This window comes from Antechinus flavipes, chromosome 1 (genome assembly GCF_016432865.1).
Source record: "Antechinus flavipes isolate AdamAnt ecotype Samford, QLD, Australia chromosome 1, AdamAnt_v2, whole genome shotgun sequence".
Classification (NCBI taxonomy): Eukaryota; Metazoa; Chordata; class Mammalia; order Dasyuromorphia; family Dasyuridae; genus Antechinus; species Antechinus flavipes.
Genome location: NC_067398.1, coordinates 521,739,915 through 521,758,758, shown reverse-complemented (window position 1 = coordinate 521,758,758; position 18,844 = coordinate 521,739,915). Strand labels below are relative to the sequence as shown.

The window sequence follows — 18,844 nt, the reverse complement described above, 5'->3', positions numbered from 1 at the left end:
GGAGAAGAATCAGCAATGTACTCTGAAGAGGGATAAAAATATAAAGTTATTAAACCAAAAACCCTTGTTTTAAAATAATTTCAACCTCCTTGATTTAATCACTATTAGATATTAAATTAGTCAATCTTTTTTTAAAATAGATTTGAGATTGCTATATTTTAACTGTTTATTTTTCTACAGATTAAAGGAAGTTATTCAGGAAATAGCTAAAGATTATAGAGATCGTTTTCGCAGGTAGGTTCTAAACCTTTTAGATGGTTCTTTTTTCTCTTTACTTTTATATTAATCTCTTATTTTGTTACAAAAGTTATTTGCATTTTCCCGGTTGAATCAGGTAACTGAAGTAAATTGATATTTGCTACATTTTGATGTAAATTAACTGGATTTTTAAAAATTGTAAATAGAATTGCTGAAAATAAAAATTAAAAATTTGAAATATGAATAGGATCAGTTAGTCATCAGGCATTAAATTTTAGCTATCCTTTAATCCACATTTCAAAAGTACAGCAAATGCAATTTTATATTTATAATATTAATTGTCCCATTTTCAGTCTGTTTTTACTGACGTTAATATTTCTCCTTTGATATTAATAGTCAGTTGAAAACTTTCTATTATACTAATAAATGTTATTTGAATTTATAATTATTGCTTCTTCTTCAGAAGTCTTCTTCAGACTTAGTAGTTTTATCCTCTGCTAAGCCTATGTTAAGGATATATGCGTGTTAAGTAACATTATATTGTCTTTTTTAAAGTATGAATCAGTACAGGTACAAAGAGCATATTATATATAATTCTCTCCAAACAAATCTGTAACTTAGCAAGTAAATTATTCACATTCTTTTTCCTAAAGAATGGTATTTTTTGCTGTCTAATAAAGTTATAGAATTTAGGACTTAGAAGAACTTTAGACATCATATTGTCCAGTTCCAATCGCAGTAGCAGTGTTTGGGAGATCACTATAATAGGACAGAATTTTCTTTCCTTCTCTCCTTTCTTTTTCTGAAGATCTAATCAGGAACTTAGGGACCAAAAAAAAAAATCTTTTTCTTTTTTCTTAAACAAAGGACAATATTTTGCCTCCATTGCTTTAAGGAAATAGATATTATTCTTAAAGTTAGGAGTACAATCATGATTGCTCAACATCTCACTGAGAAAAATTCATAACACAATAATTAGTGTTCATTATTTAGTTCTTCCTAAGCCCAAATTAACCCTATTAATATAATTGTTTTCTTTTATTGCCCTTTAATATTATTTTTTTTTCATATTAGGAGAGATTTTCAATTTGGACACATAGATGGAAGTGACTATGTAAACAACCTGCTTATGGAGTAAGTAAACTGATATATATTTAGCTTTATGATTATTTGGTAACTACTAAGTGGCTGCAGAATGAAAATATATAATTTATTCAGATAGTATATACATTACCTTTAAAAATGATGAGTTTGTTCCTATAAGCATAGTTTGGAGATTAATTAAACTGTTCACATGTTTTAAGTTTTATTTAGAATTTTCATAGCCATTTTAAAATTAACTAAAGGAATATTAAAGTAACCTGCAGGTTTAATGGAATTATATCATTCAAGTCACTAATATATTTATTAAATATCTGAGTCTTGTTTGATTTCATATTGAGTAGGTGTTAAACTAGATCCAATTTGTTTTGATTTGTACTTTCTTTTTTATTAAATGTATTTATTTAGAACTTAAATGCAAAATAAGAAAAAAAAAACTAAATATAAAACTTCCACCTGTTGACTTGCCTTGCTGTCACTTGAAACTCCTTCAACCCCAAACTCCTCCACTTCCCTTCCCACAACTCTACTCTAAGGATCCCTCCCCTATCTTCCCACCTCCCCCCCCCCCGACTCTTTTCCTCCCTCTTTATCCATTCCCATTAACCTACCTAATGAAATTAGGTATCCCCCTTGAAATTAGTTGTTGATGTTGTCTCTTACATGGCTGCTTTGTTTTTTAAACTGTAATTCATAATTTGTGTAAATGCATGACTTCTCTTTTGATGGAATAAGCCAAAGAAAACTGTCCTTTATAAAATGACAGTGGGAACTCTCTAGTTTCTTTTAGTAGGGAATGGGAATATAGATCTTTGAATAATTCAGATTTTTGTCATTCAAATAATCCTAATTCAGATATAAAGTTTTATTATAATCTGGCTCTAGAATATAACAAAAAGATCCTACTTGTGGGAAGAATATATTTACAGTCTTGTTATGTATTATAAATGTCTCATAACTTTTATTAAGGGAAAATCTCCTTCTATTGAAAGTAGTCTATGGTGCTACCAAGAAACTAGAATAACAGCAATTTTAATACCTTTAAGATTAACAAAACTCTTTATAAAGATTATTTCATTTGATCCTGCAACAACACTGGGCTGGGAGAGTGGTCTTATTATCAGCCTCATTTTAGTGTTGAAGAAGCTAAGGCAGACAGAGGTTTAGTCAGCTAACATCATTTAAAGATGATTTTGAATTCAGTTCTTCTCAGTGAATTTTGAATTCCATCCTTCCAAAAATTCAATTCTTCTAAGTCCAGAACTATGTCTACTGTGCCATCTAGCTATTTGCTAGAAGTATCAGATAATGGTGCTAAATTTTCTCTCTTTTTTTTTTTTTTCATTCTACTTTGAAAAGCAAAGTAGACTAAATAAAATACTGGGATAATAACTAGGGAATAACATCTATAAACATTTAATTTATATTTTGTAATTGCTAATGACAATAATTTGTCCTTAAAATCAAAATGAGAATTTCTCACTTTCTTCTTGTCAAGAGATTGCAGTATGTCTAAGCTGTAGAAATCATGTTTTACTTTGAGAAGCTCTAATGAACTTTAACAGATTAAACTAAAAAAAAAAAAAAAAAAAAAAAAAACTATGTAGGAGTTTGTTCTTAGGGATTTGTTTTCTAACTATTCATTGTTACCACTCAGCAATTTTGTTAGATAAGGAGCTAAGGGGGAAAAAAAAGACTATAAGAGATTTTATGTGATTTTTACTAAGAATAGTATTTTGTTAAAGACTTTTTTCCTCTCATGATATTTACCAGAATAAATTGTCAAGAGACTGAAGGTTGGAAATGAAAGATAGTAGAATTTTCTTTGGCTAAGTATTATTTTAAGAAATGCATCTTTCATTTTCTTTTCTTCTGGTGACAAAGCACAAATTGGCACCTTCTTCTATAACTTCTCTTAATGTGGAAAATCTCTCTCATATTCATGTTATGGCTAAACCTGCTACAGATAGTTATATGTTAACATATGAAAAGATTAGATAGATCTTATGAGGAATTAGCATGTTGCTTATCCATTCAGATTAGCAAACTATCAACCCCATTTTCAAAACACTAATAATTATTGTACTGATAGTTTGTTGGTGAATAAGACATCCTTAACACAATTACACATTTTTATTTAGTACAACATCAGACAAAATATCCTAAGATAGAGAGGATATAAAAAAGAAACTCCTTTTAAGGGAAGATGGGGAAAAACTATCACTTAAAACTTCCCATCAAAAGCAAAAGTTCATCTAATGAAAATAAAAATTTTCAGTGATTAAACTTAATTTCTTTAATTATCAATAGTTTCACAAATTGGATTTGCTAAAAATAAACCATCAGCTGAATTTATTACATTTTTATGCCAGATGTCACATTTTTAAGTCTTTTTTTTTCTTCCTACTATTAAAATTCAACTTGTTTTATCATTCCTAAAGTGAACAATAATCTACAAACTAAAACTTAATCTAAACCTAAGTCACCCCATTCTTTGGGAGAAGCTCAATCTAAACTTAAGCTTCCCTAATCCTTGAGGTGGCCCCAAATGTAATCTTATCTTAAACTTTGCCAATCTCTGGAGCAAGCAAGACTTATAACCTAAAAAGGCAAACTATACTCTAAACCTTCTCTAAGTTGAGGGGGTGGGGGAGAGAGGGAGGAGAAGGAATCAAGATTAGGAATTCTTCCTCTGGAAACAGTTTTCTGAGAAAAAAAAACAAAAAAGATTAACCAGAGTATTCCAAGGAGGTTTCCTGGGAGTCTGCCACTTAAGGGATCAGAGTTCTGACTTCTAACTGGCTCACAAAAACTGGCAGATGAAAGATGAAATAAATGACAGAAGAAATGTATTCCTTCAGTAAATATTTAACTACCTATTCTGTTCTAGTATCATAAGTATCAGAATTTTTTTAAAAAAATAAGTTATTTTCTAGGCTAGAACACTTGGCCAAATTAATAAGATGAAAATTTAATTAAATTAATATGTATATTGTTTTAATGACTTAAAAAATAATTATCATACAGCAGTTTATCTCCCCTACATCTGGATGTTTTAACTGACTGTAAAGTTCAAATGAGTCAATAGTATTAACAAAGTCATAATGTCTGGAGTCCTATCACATTTTGTTTTTGAGACTAAATCTAGTGTGTTGTGTTCATTGTTGGTGCTTTGATTCATAAAGGAAAATGATAAAGAGTGTCCAGAGGTCAGAATGACAGAAAGCCTCCAGTTCATGCCATGGAAAAACTGGAGATATTTTAAGCCCAGAAAATACAGAGTTTAGAGTAAATATTTAATGGGCTAATTGTGAACGTGCTGATTGGCTGTAGAAGCCAAAAGTCAGGATAGCCATAGAAGGCAGACCTAGAAGTAACAGGTAAAAGTTTCAGAGAGGATATTTTAGGCTTCATGTAAAAATCAGTCATTAACTCAGAAAAATTATGTACAAGAGAATATTTATGTTTATAATTTTGTGAGACTTAAATTGATTTTAGTATAAAAATAAATTTATACAGAGCACTGGCATAATTTTTATCACTCATTGAAAAAATGGAAGTGAAATCCATTTAAAATAATATAATTATGCCTTTACAAAATGAAAATAATTGTCTTGTAAAGAAATTACTATTTCTGGTTATGAGTATTTAATTTTGTTTGGGATTAATTATGTATATGATTAAGAATATGGAAGAAGTTATAACCTTAAGTTAAATCCAGTTTTTAAATATATATATATATTTCTTTCAGAATAAATTGTTTAATTTTGTTTTTTCCCTGAAATTTTTTTTTTTTGGGGGGAATGGTCTTGGTTCTCAGTCCATTCCATTAGAAGGATTAATAGATTCAAACAAAATGTACACTAATTCCAAAAAAGAAGTAATAACAAATACTAAGTACTTCATACTAATAATAACAAAGGTTGATATTTATATCACATTTTAAAGTTTGCCAAGGTGTCTCCATGCATATGTATATGTACATGTATTTGTATATATACATACTTATTTGATCTTTATACCAGCCTTTTGAAATATGAATTGCAAATGTTATTGCTATTTTATATATAAGGAAATTGAAACTTACATAGAACTTGTTAAGTTTCAGGGGCAAAATTTGAGTCAGTTTTCTCTTAACTCCAAGTCTAATGTGCTTTACCTTACACCTTGCATTTATGGGGTATATAGAGGCTAGTTTTCAGGTTATAAAGAAGATTAGAAAACTTGTTTTTTTAGTTTTGATCAAGAATGGAGTGTTAATGATTGATTATTATATAGATGATAATGTAATAATTTAATAAAAACACATCTGTGTTAATATCAAACACTTAAAGGGAAATTTTATATGTAACTTATGAGATCTGTTTTATAAGTACAGCTGTGTGTGTGTGTGTGTATTTACCTTATTAGGGTGGTAGTGAGAATCAAGTAAGATATTTGTAAATCACATAGTATAGTGATTGGCATATATGAGATTACATACATACATATATATACATATGTGTAGATGTATACATATTATACATGCTTTACATGTTATATATGCTAGATATTTTTGGTTGTTGTTATAGTATACATGCTTGCAAAAGCAATCTTCTATAGAAGTACTACCAAATTATCTGACCAATTAAACAATCTTGAAAAATCCTTTCAGTAATTGAAATAGAATTTTAAAGCTCAAGCAAGATTTTTTTTTTTTTTTTTTTTTTTTTTTTTGCTGAGACAATTGGGTTAAGTAATTTGCTCAGGGTCACACAGCTAGGCAATGTTGTGTCTGAGACCAGATTTGAACTCAGGTTGTCCTGACTTCAAGGTTGGTGCTTCAAGCAAAACTTAAAACTAAATTAGTTTGGAATCATGATTAGGTTTATGTAAGTTGCTGGTGTGGTAATTACAATTATATATAAAGCAATTGGGGCTTAGAGAGGTAAATGATGTGAATTCAAGTGATCCTTAATGGTATACTAGAACCAGCCTTTACTATAGTTGTCACCTCAGATCCCTGGGCCTTTATATATGCTTTCTCCCAGTGATTTCATGAGTTCTGTGGATTTGAGTTATTATGTTTATGCAAACTTCCAAATCTTTACATTTAGGTTTAATCTTTTTTCTTTATCATCATTCTCATAATTCCAATTTTCTACTAGGTATTTCCATCTTCTTGTCCCATAAGCATCTCAAACTCAGTCTGGAAGCTTCTTGACATTAGAAACTTAATTTTTTGTCTTTATAACCTTAGTTCTTAGCCCTGACCTGTTCTCTTGATATAAGGAACGCCCCATGAGGAGTTTCTGCAATGCAAATAATTATGTGTTTTATAATTTTAAAATCTTTAGAAATAATTGGGACACTAATAGATTAAATAATTGACACAGAATGACACAGAATGTGTCAGAAGTATTTTGAACCCAAAGTCTTCTGACTCTCAGGCCACATTTCTATTTATTCTGCTTTTTAATCTGATACATAGTTGTTAGGTGCTTTGTATATGCTTTTTGAAATAAATTGAATTTAGCATGTCAAAAATGAAACTCATTATACTTGCTCCAAACCTATGGGCAGCTAGATGGCACAATGAATAGAACACTGGAGCTGGGGACAGGAAGACTTATCTTCCTGAGTTCATATCTGCCTTAGAAAACTTACTAGGTAGTATGTGAACTTGAACAAGCCACTTAACCCTGTTTGCCTTGGTTTCCTCATCTGTAAAATGAACTGGGGGGAAAGGAAATGGCAGATCATTCCAGTGTTTTTGCCAAGAAAATCCCCAAAAAGTCATGAGGACTTCTGAGAAACTGAAATGACTGAAAAACAATTAAATGGCAACAAACTTAATTCATGTAATTTTTCACTTTTTCTCAAAGGCGCTATCATCTTCTATTTGTCCTGATTCAAATGAACCATCATCATCATCATCACTAACAGTTCTTCATTCTTCCTTTTCTCTCCCAAATACTTCCCAAGTCACAGAAATTATACTTGCACTACATTCATGTGGCCATGTGTTTAAAGAAGCTCAGGAGACTCCATGTTGCTTCTTAAAAATATATTATAAGGGGCAGCTAGGTGGCACAGTGTATAGAGCACCAGCCCTGAACTCAGGAGAACCTGAGTTCAAATCTGGTCTCAGACACTTAACACTTCCTAGCTGTGTGACCCTGGGCAAGTCACTTAACCCCAATTGCCTAAACCAAAAATTAAAAAAACAAACAAACAAACAAAAATATATTATAAATTCTTATGGTTGCCATTTAGACTTTCATAACATAGTTTTCACCTTTCTCCAGATAGTTCCTTCCCATTCTCTTATTATTTCCCTTTGTGTATTCTAAATTCTAGCTAAATTGTCCTGTTTGCTGTTCTTTGAACTTGGAAAATTATCCTTTAATTTCTTGGAGTCATTTAGTGGCTGCAGTTGAAAGAGTAGTGACTTTCAGTCATACATTTAGAAATCAGTACATTTGAAAATGTATTGACCAGACTAGACCCAAAGGACTTAAATTCAAATTGTCTTTAATATTTAATACCTTTGTTTTCTTGGGTAATTCACTTTATTTCCCTAAAATTCAGTTAATTACAAAATCTATGTAGTTTTTCCTCTTCTGCATTATTGAAACTATGAAGTATTTTCTTTGCAATAGTAGTTTATCATTAATGCTACCATTTTGAATTCTCAGTAACTCTTTATTAAATTGAATTAAAAGTAATGGAAATTACTTTTCTCCATATAAATCATTTCATTTAGGGCAAAGGAGGGGAGAGTAGAGAACTGTCTTAAGTAAAAGTAAAATTTTTGTTCAGTCTTTTTACAGTTGTATCTAAATTTTTGTATCCCCAAAGGTGTTTGTTTTTTTTTTTTTAAACTTGGAATGGTATTCCATTTCCTTCTCCAGCTCATTTTTCAGATAAAGAAACTAAGGAAAACAAGATTAAGTGATTTACCCAGTTATATAATTAGTAAGTATCTGAGGCTAGATTTGAACTCAGAAAAGTGAATGTTTTGACTCCATGCCTTGCACTTTGTCCACTGTGCCACCTAGTAGCCACAAGTAAAATTGTTCAATATAAAAGTTGTTTCAGTCTTAGAGAATTATTAATTTGATTTAATTGAGAAAAATGTAACTTGAATTAGTTTAAAAGTCTAATTATGTAATATTTTGCAAAAAGTAGTTTCTCTTTATAAGTACATGGTGCAGCTAAATTGAGACTGATTATACTAGCTTTCAGAAATACATTCAAGTTTGTAATTAGTATATTGAATAAAAAGAAAAAGTATGTTATTTCAAGTATTCCAAAAGTTATTAAGGACTTATAACTGCAGTTAAATTATAATTCTCAAAGAATTTCTTTTTCTTTGTTATTCCTGGTCTTTAAGCATTTGAGTGAAAGCCTCAGTTATTCTTCTTGATGTCTTCAGATGATCAGATTTGAGTTTATTAAATTTAAAAATTTCAGGTAATAACCTTCATCCTATTTTTAGTTAATTAAAATACCTTCAAGATAGGATGATAATTTTCCATTTTGCATTTCAATTGCATTCCCATTTTGGCTTTATATTTAAGGGAGAAATCTTTCTGAGTAAGTCTTTTTGTAAACAATTTTCATGTTCTTTGAAATGTATTTTTCAAATTTGCATTATGATAAATCACTCTTAGTAAACTAGCAAGAAAAACCAGGAATTCTTGGTACATTTCTTAAAATGAACAGATAGCTTATCAGTTAACTATGAATATAGAAAAATTTGTGAAACTTTGTTATTCATTTTTGAAGGCAATTTTAAATAAATACTAAATATTTATCAGAAATTATATTAAAAAGTAGTTAATGCTGAAGTTTGAAAATTGAAAACATTGTTTTGGAAGGCAGGATGTACTTAAAGGGACAGGATATTCTATATGTTGATTACAGTCACCTAAAAAGAGCATATATGATCTTAATACTAAGTTTTAGGAGAAGCATTGGGATCTAGTGAATAGGGAACTGTTCTTAGACCCTAGAATCCTTGAGTTCAAGTCTCTCCTCTGACACATACCATCTGAGTGACCCTTGGTAAGTCTGTAAACCTTTCAGGGTTTCATGCAATTTTCTCAAGACTAATTTGCAGTGAAAATGCTTACTTGCCTTGAAATAAGGAGTTTCTTCATCTGGGAGTTGTCTGTGGAGCCAATGAAATCACCAGTCTGTGTCTATATTTGATGCTTCTTAAGTTTTCCTTCATATAAGTGTACTATGAATTTCTATGTTTTGACCTCTTTCTTTTTTACATTTTTAGTGAATTGAATATTCCAACTGTAGTTGCAATAAATACTTCAAACCATCAATATTTTCTGCCAACTGGACATATTGAGAGTACTGAGGATGTGATGCAATTCATCAGTGATATTTTGGATGGCACAATAGAAGTAAGTGGCTTAATTCAATATAAATAAAACTAAAACTATTTTGGGGGATATATTTTTTTGGATCAGTTTTTTATTCTAAGGGATATGTACAAAGTACCAAATGCTAATCGTAATCTTTGAAATGGAAATCTTCCCCTGCTTCTCAATATTGTATCTTTTTCTTTGGCTTCTGTGATACTTTATTCTTACACTTCACCCTGTTTTCTATTTGTTACATCTCTTTGTTTTCCTCCTCATACATAGGAACTCACTTAGAAGGAATCTCAGATGTTGTCTAGTCTAATCCAAACCTGAGAGGGAAACTGTAACATTTCTAATATAAGTAGACATTTAAGTTCATGAAAAGCTCCGGGACTGGATAATCCTCTATCTTCTTAAGCACTTAGGAAATTTGTTTTTACAATAAGCCAGCTTCTATCTTCTGGCCAAATTTAATAAACAAAATCCATCTACTACAGAACTGTTATTTATATATTTCAAGATACTAATTTCCTTGCCAAACCTTCTCTTCTCCAAATCCCAGGTTTTTTTAACCAATTATTATATTGCATGATCTTCAGATCTTTAAGACATTTGACTATTCTGATTTCCCTCTCCTAAACATCCTCTATGTTTTTTTTTAATTGTTACTATTATTTGAAAGTATCTTCTGTTAACAGTTTTAATATGATGTAAAGAGAAATTTAAAAATGAACACTTTGTGACTCTAACTTATATTTTGTATGACATTTAAGGCTCGAGGTGGTGATGGAATTTTGCAGAGATTGAAAAGAATATGTTACGATGTCAGGACTACTGTTGTGGTAAGTATTTATTGAAAAAAATTAAATGATAATGAAAGATAAATAGATTTTTATGATTCTTCCAGATTACATTATCATTACAGTAAAATCTCAAAACACAAATGAAGTGGAAGTTGTTTTTTTCATTAACCAGATTTACATCATTCCATAGGCAACTAATTGGCACAGTAGATAGTATCCCAGACCTGATTTCAGGAAGACTCATTGAGTTCAATCTAGTCCCAGACACTTATTAGTTTTGTGATCCTGGGCAGGTCCCTCAATACTGTTTGTCTCAGTTCTTTATTTGTAAAATAATCTGGAGAAAATAAGGGCAATTTTCTCCAGATTTTTGCCAAGAAAACATCAATAGGATCACAGAGAAATGGACACAACTAAGATGATTAAACAACAACAAACCACTTGGTATTTTTTATTGACAGATAATTTAGTCATCTGGAAAATAGTATCCAGACTTGTGTGTAAGATAAATGAGTTAATTGTAATTTAATATTAGCTAATTGATAGTAGTATAGAATTTAAAATCCTCCATATTACCTAGCCATTGATAAAAGTCTTTTCTTTAATTTCTGTGATTAATGCAAAGAGATAGTTAATTTGAAGTGCAAGGTAGAAAATTATTCTGACTTGAATTATTTATTTAACTTGAAGTATATAAAGTAGCTTAAGAAATTAGTAAATTGATAGGCTGCTATTACTTGTTAATAGCATGAATGGGTTTCTTATTCCCATTCCCAGCCCTTACTCTTGGAAAAATGTAGATCAAATAATTTTAAATGAATTTGAAAGAAGTGAAATATTCATTGATGTTAAATACTATAAATGTCAAGGATACCTAGTCAGTTAAGTGTTCAGCCTTCTGTAAAAGTGATTTTCCATATGATGGTGGGGATAGATAGAATAAAGAAAGTTGAAAAATAAATGGTAGAAGAAACCAAGACCATAAAGAATAAATGGGAAGATTATGAATGGATTAAAGTAAATATAAATAAATTAAAGAATTGTCAACCAACATTGGAGGAAAACATCAGTTTCAAGTTCTTGGAGGTTAATAATATAAATTCCTTGACAGCAAAGACTAAAATGTTACCCTTATATCCTCTATGCCTCACATACACCCTGCATATATGAACCTCTTAATAACACATGACAGCTTGGTAAAGGTAACAGTTGGTCCTGAATGGTGGTTTTTTGATAATTTGGAAATTGTGGCATAACTTGATGATAATAGACTTCAAATAGTCAGTAAATGAAGTGCTGCTGATACATCATTGTTTTGGAAAGTGGTATAAGTTCTCAGAAAGCCAACTGAATCTTCCTCTTTTTCTAGACCTGTGAGGATTTAGAGAAAGGAGAGAAGAAAAAAGAATATAATTATCATCCTAGGAAAACTGCATTTCATTCAAAGCTGGAAATTAGAAAAATAAGAAAACATGGCACTGTGGAAAGGGATAACCCATTCCTTTAGTTTAAGGTGAAATGGAATGTGTTTCTCTAATGGATTGAAGTGAGAATTCAAAAAGCAGTAACAGAATGGAGGAAATTTTTCTGTATCAACACATATAGCTAACAGAAGTGATGAAATAGATTAGAAGGGGAATGAGAGACACTTATTAGTCAATCTTATTGAAAAAATTGGTGAAAATGAGATTCATAAGTTGAGCCGAGAGATTGAAAGTAGCAGAGAAGTTATAGAAGATGAAAAAGACCTAATAACATTTCTGTAATGCTTTAAAGCCTTTAAAACCTTAAGGTTTTCAGAATGAATTAGATAATTTATTTTCATTTATGCATCACAAAGTATATAATTGTCTTCATTTTATAGAAATTCTATCAATATAGAATATAGATAGAAAATCTATCAATATGGAAATTATAGAATTGAGACCTAAAGGAGTTAAGTGACTTATTCAGAATAAGAAAAGCTAGAATTTGAATTTGTGTTGCCTGACTCCATATCCAGTACTGTTCTCTCACCTAGATTCCTTTATTCTAAGCACAGGATCCAGTTGTCAGTACCCAGTAATATTCTTTTTAGATTTCTTTGAAAATCTAAATTTAACAAATAGTGACAAAATCCAAATTGAAAAGGAAAAAAAATTAAGAGGCATTTATTAAACATCTTCTTTATGCCAGGCACTATACCTTGTGTTGAGGATACAGACACAAAAATGAAATAACCATTAGCTATTATTCTATCAAGGGAGATAATGTCTATCAAGAGACATTAAATACCAAGTAATTTGCAAAAGTATAAAATAGCAAACAGGACATCAGGAACAGCTTCATGAGAGGAAAGCTGAGCTTTGATGTAAATAAGGGATTTTAAGAAGCAGAGGTGCAATCTAGTTTATTCAGCAGAGGTTTATCACTTGGGCATTTGTAAATAGGATAGATTGAAGAAGGGAGAAATATGAAGCAAAGGAGCCCAATATGTGGCTCTTGCAATAGTCCAGCTGAGATAGGATGAAGGCTTAAATTAGGGCCAAAATCAATCATATATAAAGAAAGGGATAGATGAGAGAGATGAATGAATGAATAAAGTATTAAGTTCTTAAGTATGTGCAAAACACTATGGTAAGCCCTGGATGTAAAAATAGAAAAGAAAGACAGTTCCTATTCTTAAGGGACTCATATTCTAATGAGGGAGACAACATATATAGGGAAGGTTTTAGCTTCAAACAATTTGGAAAGGCCCCTTGATTTTTAGGACACAAAAACAAAGCAGATGGCAGTGCTTCTTTATATTCATCATTTCTAATGATAAAGTCATAGCAATTTCTGATGATGAACCATTGGCATGCCAGAACTGTTAGTAGCAAGAGATATTGTGAAAATAGGATTCATCGTACTTTGAAAATGATTGGTTCCTGTGGGATGAGACAAAAGTAAGAAATTGAAAATAACACTATAGTTCAAATCAGAGTGAATGGAAGGATGGTGGTATCCTTGATAGAGAAGTGTGAAAGAAGAGGTACTGGGTTTTGAGGGAAGGATATTAAATTCTGTTTTGGGGTCTGTTGGTTTTGCTATTCCTACAGGGATCTAGTTAGAAATGTCCAGTAGTGTAGTTGTTGATGAGGGACTAGTACTTAAGGTAGGATAGTTATATTGATCTAGGATTAATTTGCATTGATTTCTGTATAGACCATGGGAGCTGATAAGGTCACCAAGTGAAATAATGTACAGAAAGAAAAGGATCCAGAACAGTTGTGGAATACATCCACAATTAAGTGGTTCAATATGATTGCTTATCCAAAGAAAAATGTGAAGTAGCAGTTGGATTTAAAGAGGTATACTAAAAGAGAACAGTCATAAAATGTAGAGAAAAAGAGTGTACAGAGAGTAAAGGAATAAAGGGAGGAAATGGATGTGTATGTGTTTGGGGGAGGAGGAGAAGGGGTAAAGAGAAGGGGAGGAAATGAGAAGGAGGAAGTGAGGAAGAGAGGAGAGGAGATAGATATGGGGGAGAGAGATAGAACTTGTGTACAGGAGAGGACCGAGGAAGAAAGGAAGAATTGGCTATTATTCTGTGTTTATTTTTGTGCAAGGCACAAGTTGAAAAAGTCTATTCTCAGGTTCATATAATAATTGGAAGAAACATCATATAGAAGAAAGTTCAGATGCTGAACAAATGAAAGGACCCAGGGTACAGTGACCCATGCATTTTTAGACGTTACTAGGGAACCAAGCTGACAGTGATTGGAAATTTACATGGTGAGAAACAAGATAGAATTTAAATCCTGAAAACTTGAAGGGCAAATAGTGAGGCCTAGTCTTTTTTTGTCTTCCTAGAACTAGAAGAACAAGACTTCCATCTTGTCCAAGCAGTGTGAGCACTAAAGCAGATCAAATGAATTCTGAGTGACTCCATTGTTCCTGATGCTAACATATTTTTCTGTCCTCTGTCCTAAATAGGAAGGAAATTGTAAACCAGGCTGTTTGCTTTTGTATTTTATTAATGTGTCTGGTAGATAGCTGTTTTGAAATGAATCAAATGAAATACAAATCAAACTTCATAGATTTGCTATTTACTGTTTCTTAGAAAGTAAAACTCATAGGATCTATGTCGCTATACTTTCAATTTTACTACTGTTTTGTTATCATGCATATGTAAAATTTTACAACTTAAGTTGTTATATGTCGAGAATATGAAGTAACAATAAAGATGTGTTGATTTTTATATCAATGCTAGTTGAAAACTTTTTTAGTGACAAAAATGATATCTAAATAGAACTGAGTTCTCTTTTTTTCTTCCCTCCAGTCTGTATTTAGAAGCTCACCATTTTTGGGTTGTTTTCTCTTTGGCCTGCCACTGGGTGTCATCAGCATCATGTGTTATGGAATCTACACTGCTGACACAGATGGAGCTTATACAGAAGAACGAATTGAAGTTTCTAAAAGGGAAACTGAAAATAGAGATATAAGAGATGAAAGCAATGAGGAGGAAAAAAAGGAAGAAAACAGTGAGAATTCTCTAGTACTTTCAGATGCAGAGCAAGAACCCAAAGATATATTGGAAAAGAAAAATGACTGAATCTTCTACGATTTAGGTTATTTGATAGGATTTCTAATTAAAAACAAAAACAAAACAACAACCTTATTTATTGAATTTAGCCATTTAATCATGATCTTTGCTGAGGAAAACATCTGATGTATTTTGCTTATATAGATTCCATGAACTAAAAAATCTTCCCATATTTTTTGGGAAAAGGTGGGTTATATGGATAAAAAAAGTTCCTTTTTTTTTTTTTTTTTTTTTTAGAAGTTTTCAGAGTTTACTATTGATAAACAGCATAATAAGAAATTAAATCAATTTGTATATTCCTTTATCTGTATATTATCTAACAAAGTTGAGGTTCTGGGGCAGAATATTTCCATCTGTCAATAAGATAGAAGATCTGTTTTCACTTAGAACAATAATAACACTCCCAATTACATTTCTGAAAAAAATTAAAAGTAGGTGTTTATCCTGGCCATTTCAAAGACAGGCACTTTGAATGCGTTAATGTAATGATTTCTCTGACATATAACAATTCATGTTATTCAGATTTTGGTAGATAAAAAGAATTTTACTTTATGTAGCATAGTAGTTTTATTTCAGTGATTGAAAGGAGAATAAATTTTTCTCTTTTGCATTCTCATGAAACCTATGTGTAGATCACCCCAAATCCCAAATCAGCAATGGTATGCTTGTTTCTATGTCTTAAGTGAAATTATTTGAAGAAATATTTTTTTAAACCAGTTGAAATTGTTAGATTTGTAGTTATTCCACAGAAATATACACTTTTATTGCATAGGCTTCATTTAGGTAACGTTGCTTTTAAAAGTTGTTGGCATAAACTTAAGACAAGTTATGTAACATGTTATAAAACAAAAACTCTTGTAAAAGGATCTACATTAAGGTCATCTTCTACACATCTCTCCATTCATTGACCCTATCCTTTTATTTTGTATACTTATTTAAATATTGTGCTAAATCAATACAGAGTAATACCTACAAATTTTATTTTTTCATGCCATTGTATTTATTTTAGTTTGAGTTTACATTTGATCATTGTAGCTACCATTTGAGCAGTAAGCTATTTATGATTTGTGTATTTAATTGTCACAAAATCAAGTTATCTCATATAAAGTATTTTTCTTAAATACTCAGTTATAAAAGTGATTTCTGATTCAAGCCCAGGATACTGAAAATGTCAGTTATCTTATTTTCTGTTCCCAAGAAGCGAACCTTTGATTACTACTAATGTCATAAGGATCACCATAGAAACTAAACAAACTTGATTTTACAAGTACTGTGATGATATTAATATGAATTTCATTGTGATCCCTTAGGCTTATATTTTTTAATGACTCTTATTGCAGCTCTCATTCTTTAAATATATGCCAGCCTCATTACTCTTTTAATAAAACAAATATGCTGTAGCACTAAATTAATATTCCCAAATGAAACTTTAACTAATTTTTTTTTTTTACATAGTATACTATCTATAATTTATTAACAGATTCCATCCCCAGTAGATTTATTCATTCTCTTTTTTGGATGTGAATGTTAACTTTCATATTATATAATAGTTGAATTTATGTGGTCACAGTGCAATTTAAAAAAATTACCAATGCCTCCATTGAGAGTCAATGTAAGGTATGAATGCTAAAAATCATGGATATTAGGAAATTATAATCATGTTTGATCATGTATCTTTCTCAGATTTAGTCAGCATGATTTTGGACCTTGAAAATTAAGTAATCCATCTATAATCTCAACCTAAAATGAGTGACCTCAGGAAAAATTACAGCTTATTTTGTATATAGAGAATAGCGTAAGTGTTCTTAATAGATATTCTGAAGATTCATGTTTGTGATTTAGTGATTTGATTTTATGTCACTTCTTTCCCCCAATTGTTTGTCCTGCTTTCCATTTTCATTTTAAAATTTGTGCATCAGAGAGACTTTCACCTTAGTGATTTTAGGGATAGAAGATGACTCCATTATCTTTTTAAAAAATTGTCTTGAGACATCAGAGTAGCAATTTTTTAAAAATTTATTTTATCTGCCAACTGATTTAATATAATTCTGGTTTATTTATTACTATACTTTTCCTCCATAGTCTCTTTGCCCTGGAAAATTTTTAGCAAAATTATTATGTGGTCTGAAAAAATATTAAAAAATCATACTCATTGTTTATTTTTTAGAAGAACTAGTTACCAATGGTTCCTGGGTTTATATCATGTTTAAAATGAAATAACTACAATATGAAAAATTATGTGGTAATTTTGATTTCTGCTTTTATTTTAATTTAGGGTTTTGATGGATTTGTTTTGTTTTGTTTTTACTCAAGCATAATTTTGAGTAATTCCATATGGAATTCAGAAAGATTGCAAATGCCTGCTGCTAGTTACTGGTGCCTAGATAATGTTTAAAACGAGAGGTTTTTCAACATTTTCAAAGAGAAATTGGGTTAATGCTTTTCTCAACCTGTCTATATGTCTCTCCCCAAATTCTCTTTCTTTTTCACATTATTTCTTACTGTAACTAAGATAGCCTAAAACTTTATAAGGGAGTTTTCTGAAGAGAGTTTTTGTCTCACAGGTTCTGTATTCTCTCTAACAGACAGTGCTTGCTGGCCCCTGCTGTGGAAATAATATACCAAATATCTGGTAGGCTGTCCAGCCTAAGTTTGCAGAAAGGCACATGTCTAACTCAGGTACAGATGAGTTGTTCAAATAACCAGCTATGCTGTTTTTTGTTTTTTTTTTTTTAATAGCAATTTAAATGCAGTCACATTCTTACCAGTAGTTCATCCCAAAAATACATTTCTCCTGGGATGAAGAGCAAAAAATCACATACCTATTCTTAATATCTTGATACTGTTATAATAAATTAGTTTGCAAAATGACAGGTTTGTGACTTAATTTGTGAGATTCGTTTTGGTTTATTTTTATATATATATTTTTTTTTCCTGAAAGAAATTAGATGTTTGAGTCCAAGAGAAGGCAAAAAATACTTTTCTATTACTTTACCTTGGACTAATTCTGTAAGGGTTTCTGAAAATCTAACATACTGAATTTACGATATGCTGCCTTATGGTACTGCGTGTAAACTTTGTTTTTATACAATAAATCAATTTAAAAAATTAGTTTTACTGTATTTTTATTGTCTAACATATTCTAATATTTTACTTAGGATTGGGTAGTTATTTATAAAATAAAAATGGAATACGGGATATAGGTCAATATACCATCCCCCCCTCCCCCCAACTTATCCCCTGAAATTGATACCTTAGTGCAACCTACATAACCAAATCCAGGTTCCTTTTCTTTTTAATCGGGTTTTTTTATTTGTTTTTGTTGAAGTGACATTAATGATATGCCTTTTAAATGAACAAATATGTATGAGACTCCTATTTTTTAAAATGTTTCTGCACTTGAACTTTTGAGTCAGTTTTTTTTTTATTTCTTGAGATTGAAAAATGGGTCTTTGAAAGTATAAATTCTTATGAGCTGTCTTTAGTTTGAATAATAAGTTTTTGCTTCCTCCAAGAAGCACAAACTGCCCCCCACATTTTTTTAAGGATCTTTGGATGTTCCAGAATCCACTGTACATAATATTTTTAATATGATTTTATAAAGTGTTTGCATTGACTTAATTTCCCTCTTATTTTAGAAGTTTTGTGATAGATTTTGAGCATGAAGAGGTGCTCAATCATTAGAAATATAATTCACTGTTAATAAATAGATCTTGAATCTCAATTTATATTCTGTTGGCCAGAAGTTAAAAGACTTATTTAGCTTAAACTCATAAATTTCTTAATTACAGATATGAAAGTTTATGCTTCTG

At 30.6% G+C, this 18,844-nt stretch overlaps 1 protein-coding gene across 4 annotated transcripts in view; it reads left to right on the top strand.

Annotated features, from left to right (window-relative positions):
• Positions 1-18,143, top strand: part of TMX3 (thioredoxin related transmembrane protein 3) — an 89,334-nt gene extending 71,191 nt beyond the window's left edge. For 2 of the 4 annotated variants that reach the window (XM_051970528.1, XM_051970529.1), the window contains exons 12-16: positions 181-234; positions 1,273-1,332; positions 9,572-9,701; positions 10,436-10,504; positions 14,769-18,143. In XM_051970528.1, the coding sequence (XP_051826488.1) occupies positions 181-234; positions 1,273-1,332; positions 9,572-9,701; positions 10,436-10,504; positions 14,769-15,041 (586 nt within the window). In that variant the 3' untranslated portion in view covers positions 15,042-18,143. The other 2 variants (XM_051970531.1, XM_051970530.1) reach the window with 2 other exon arrangements.
• Positions 18,144-18,844: the final 701 nt, after the last annotated feature.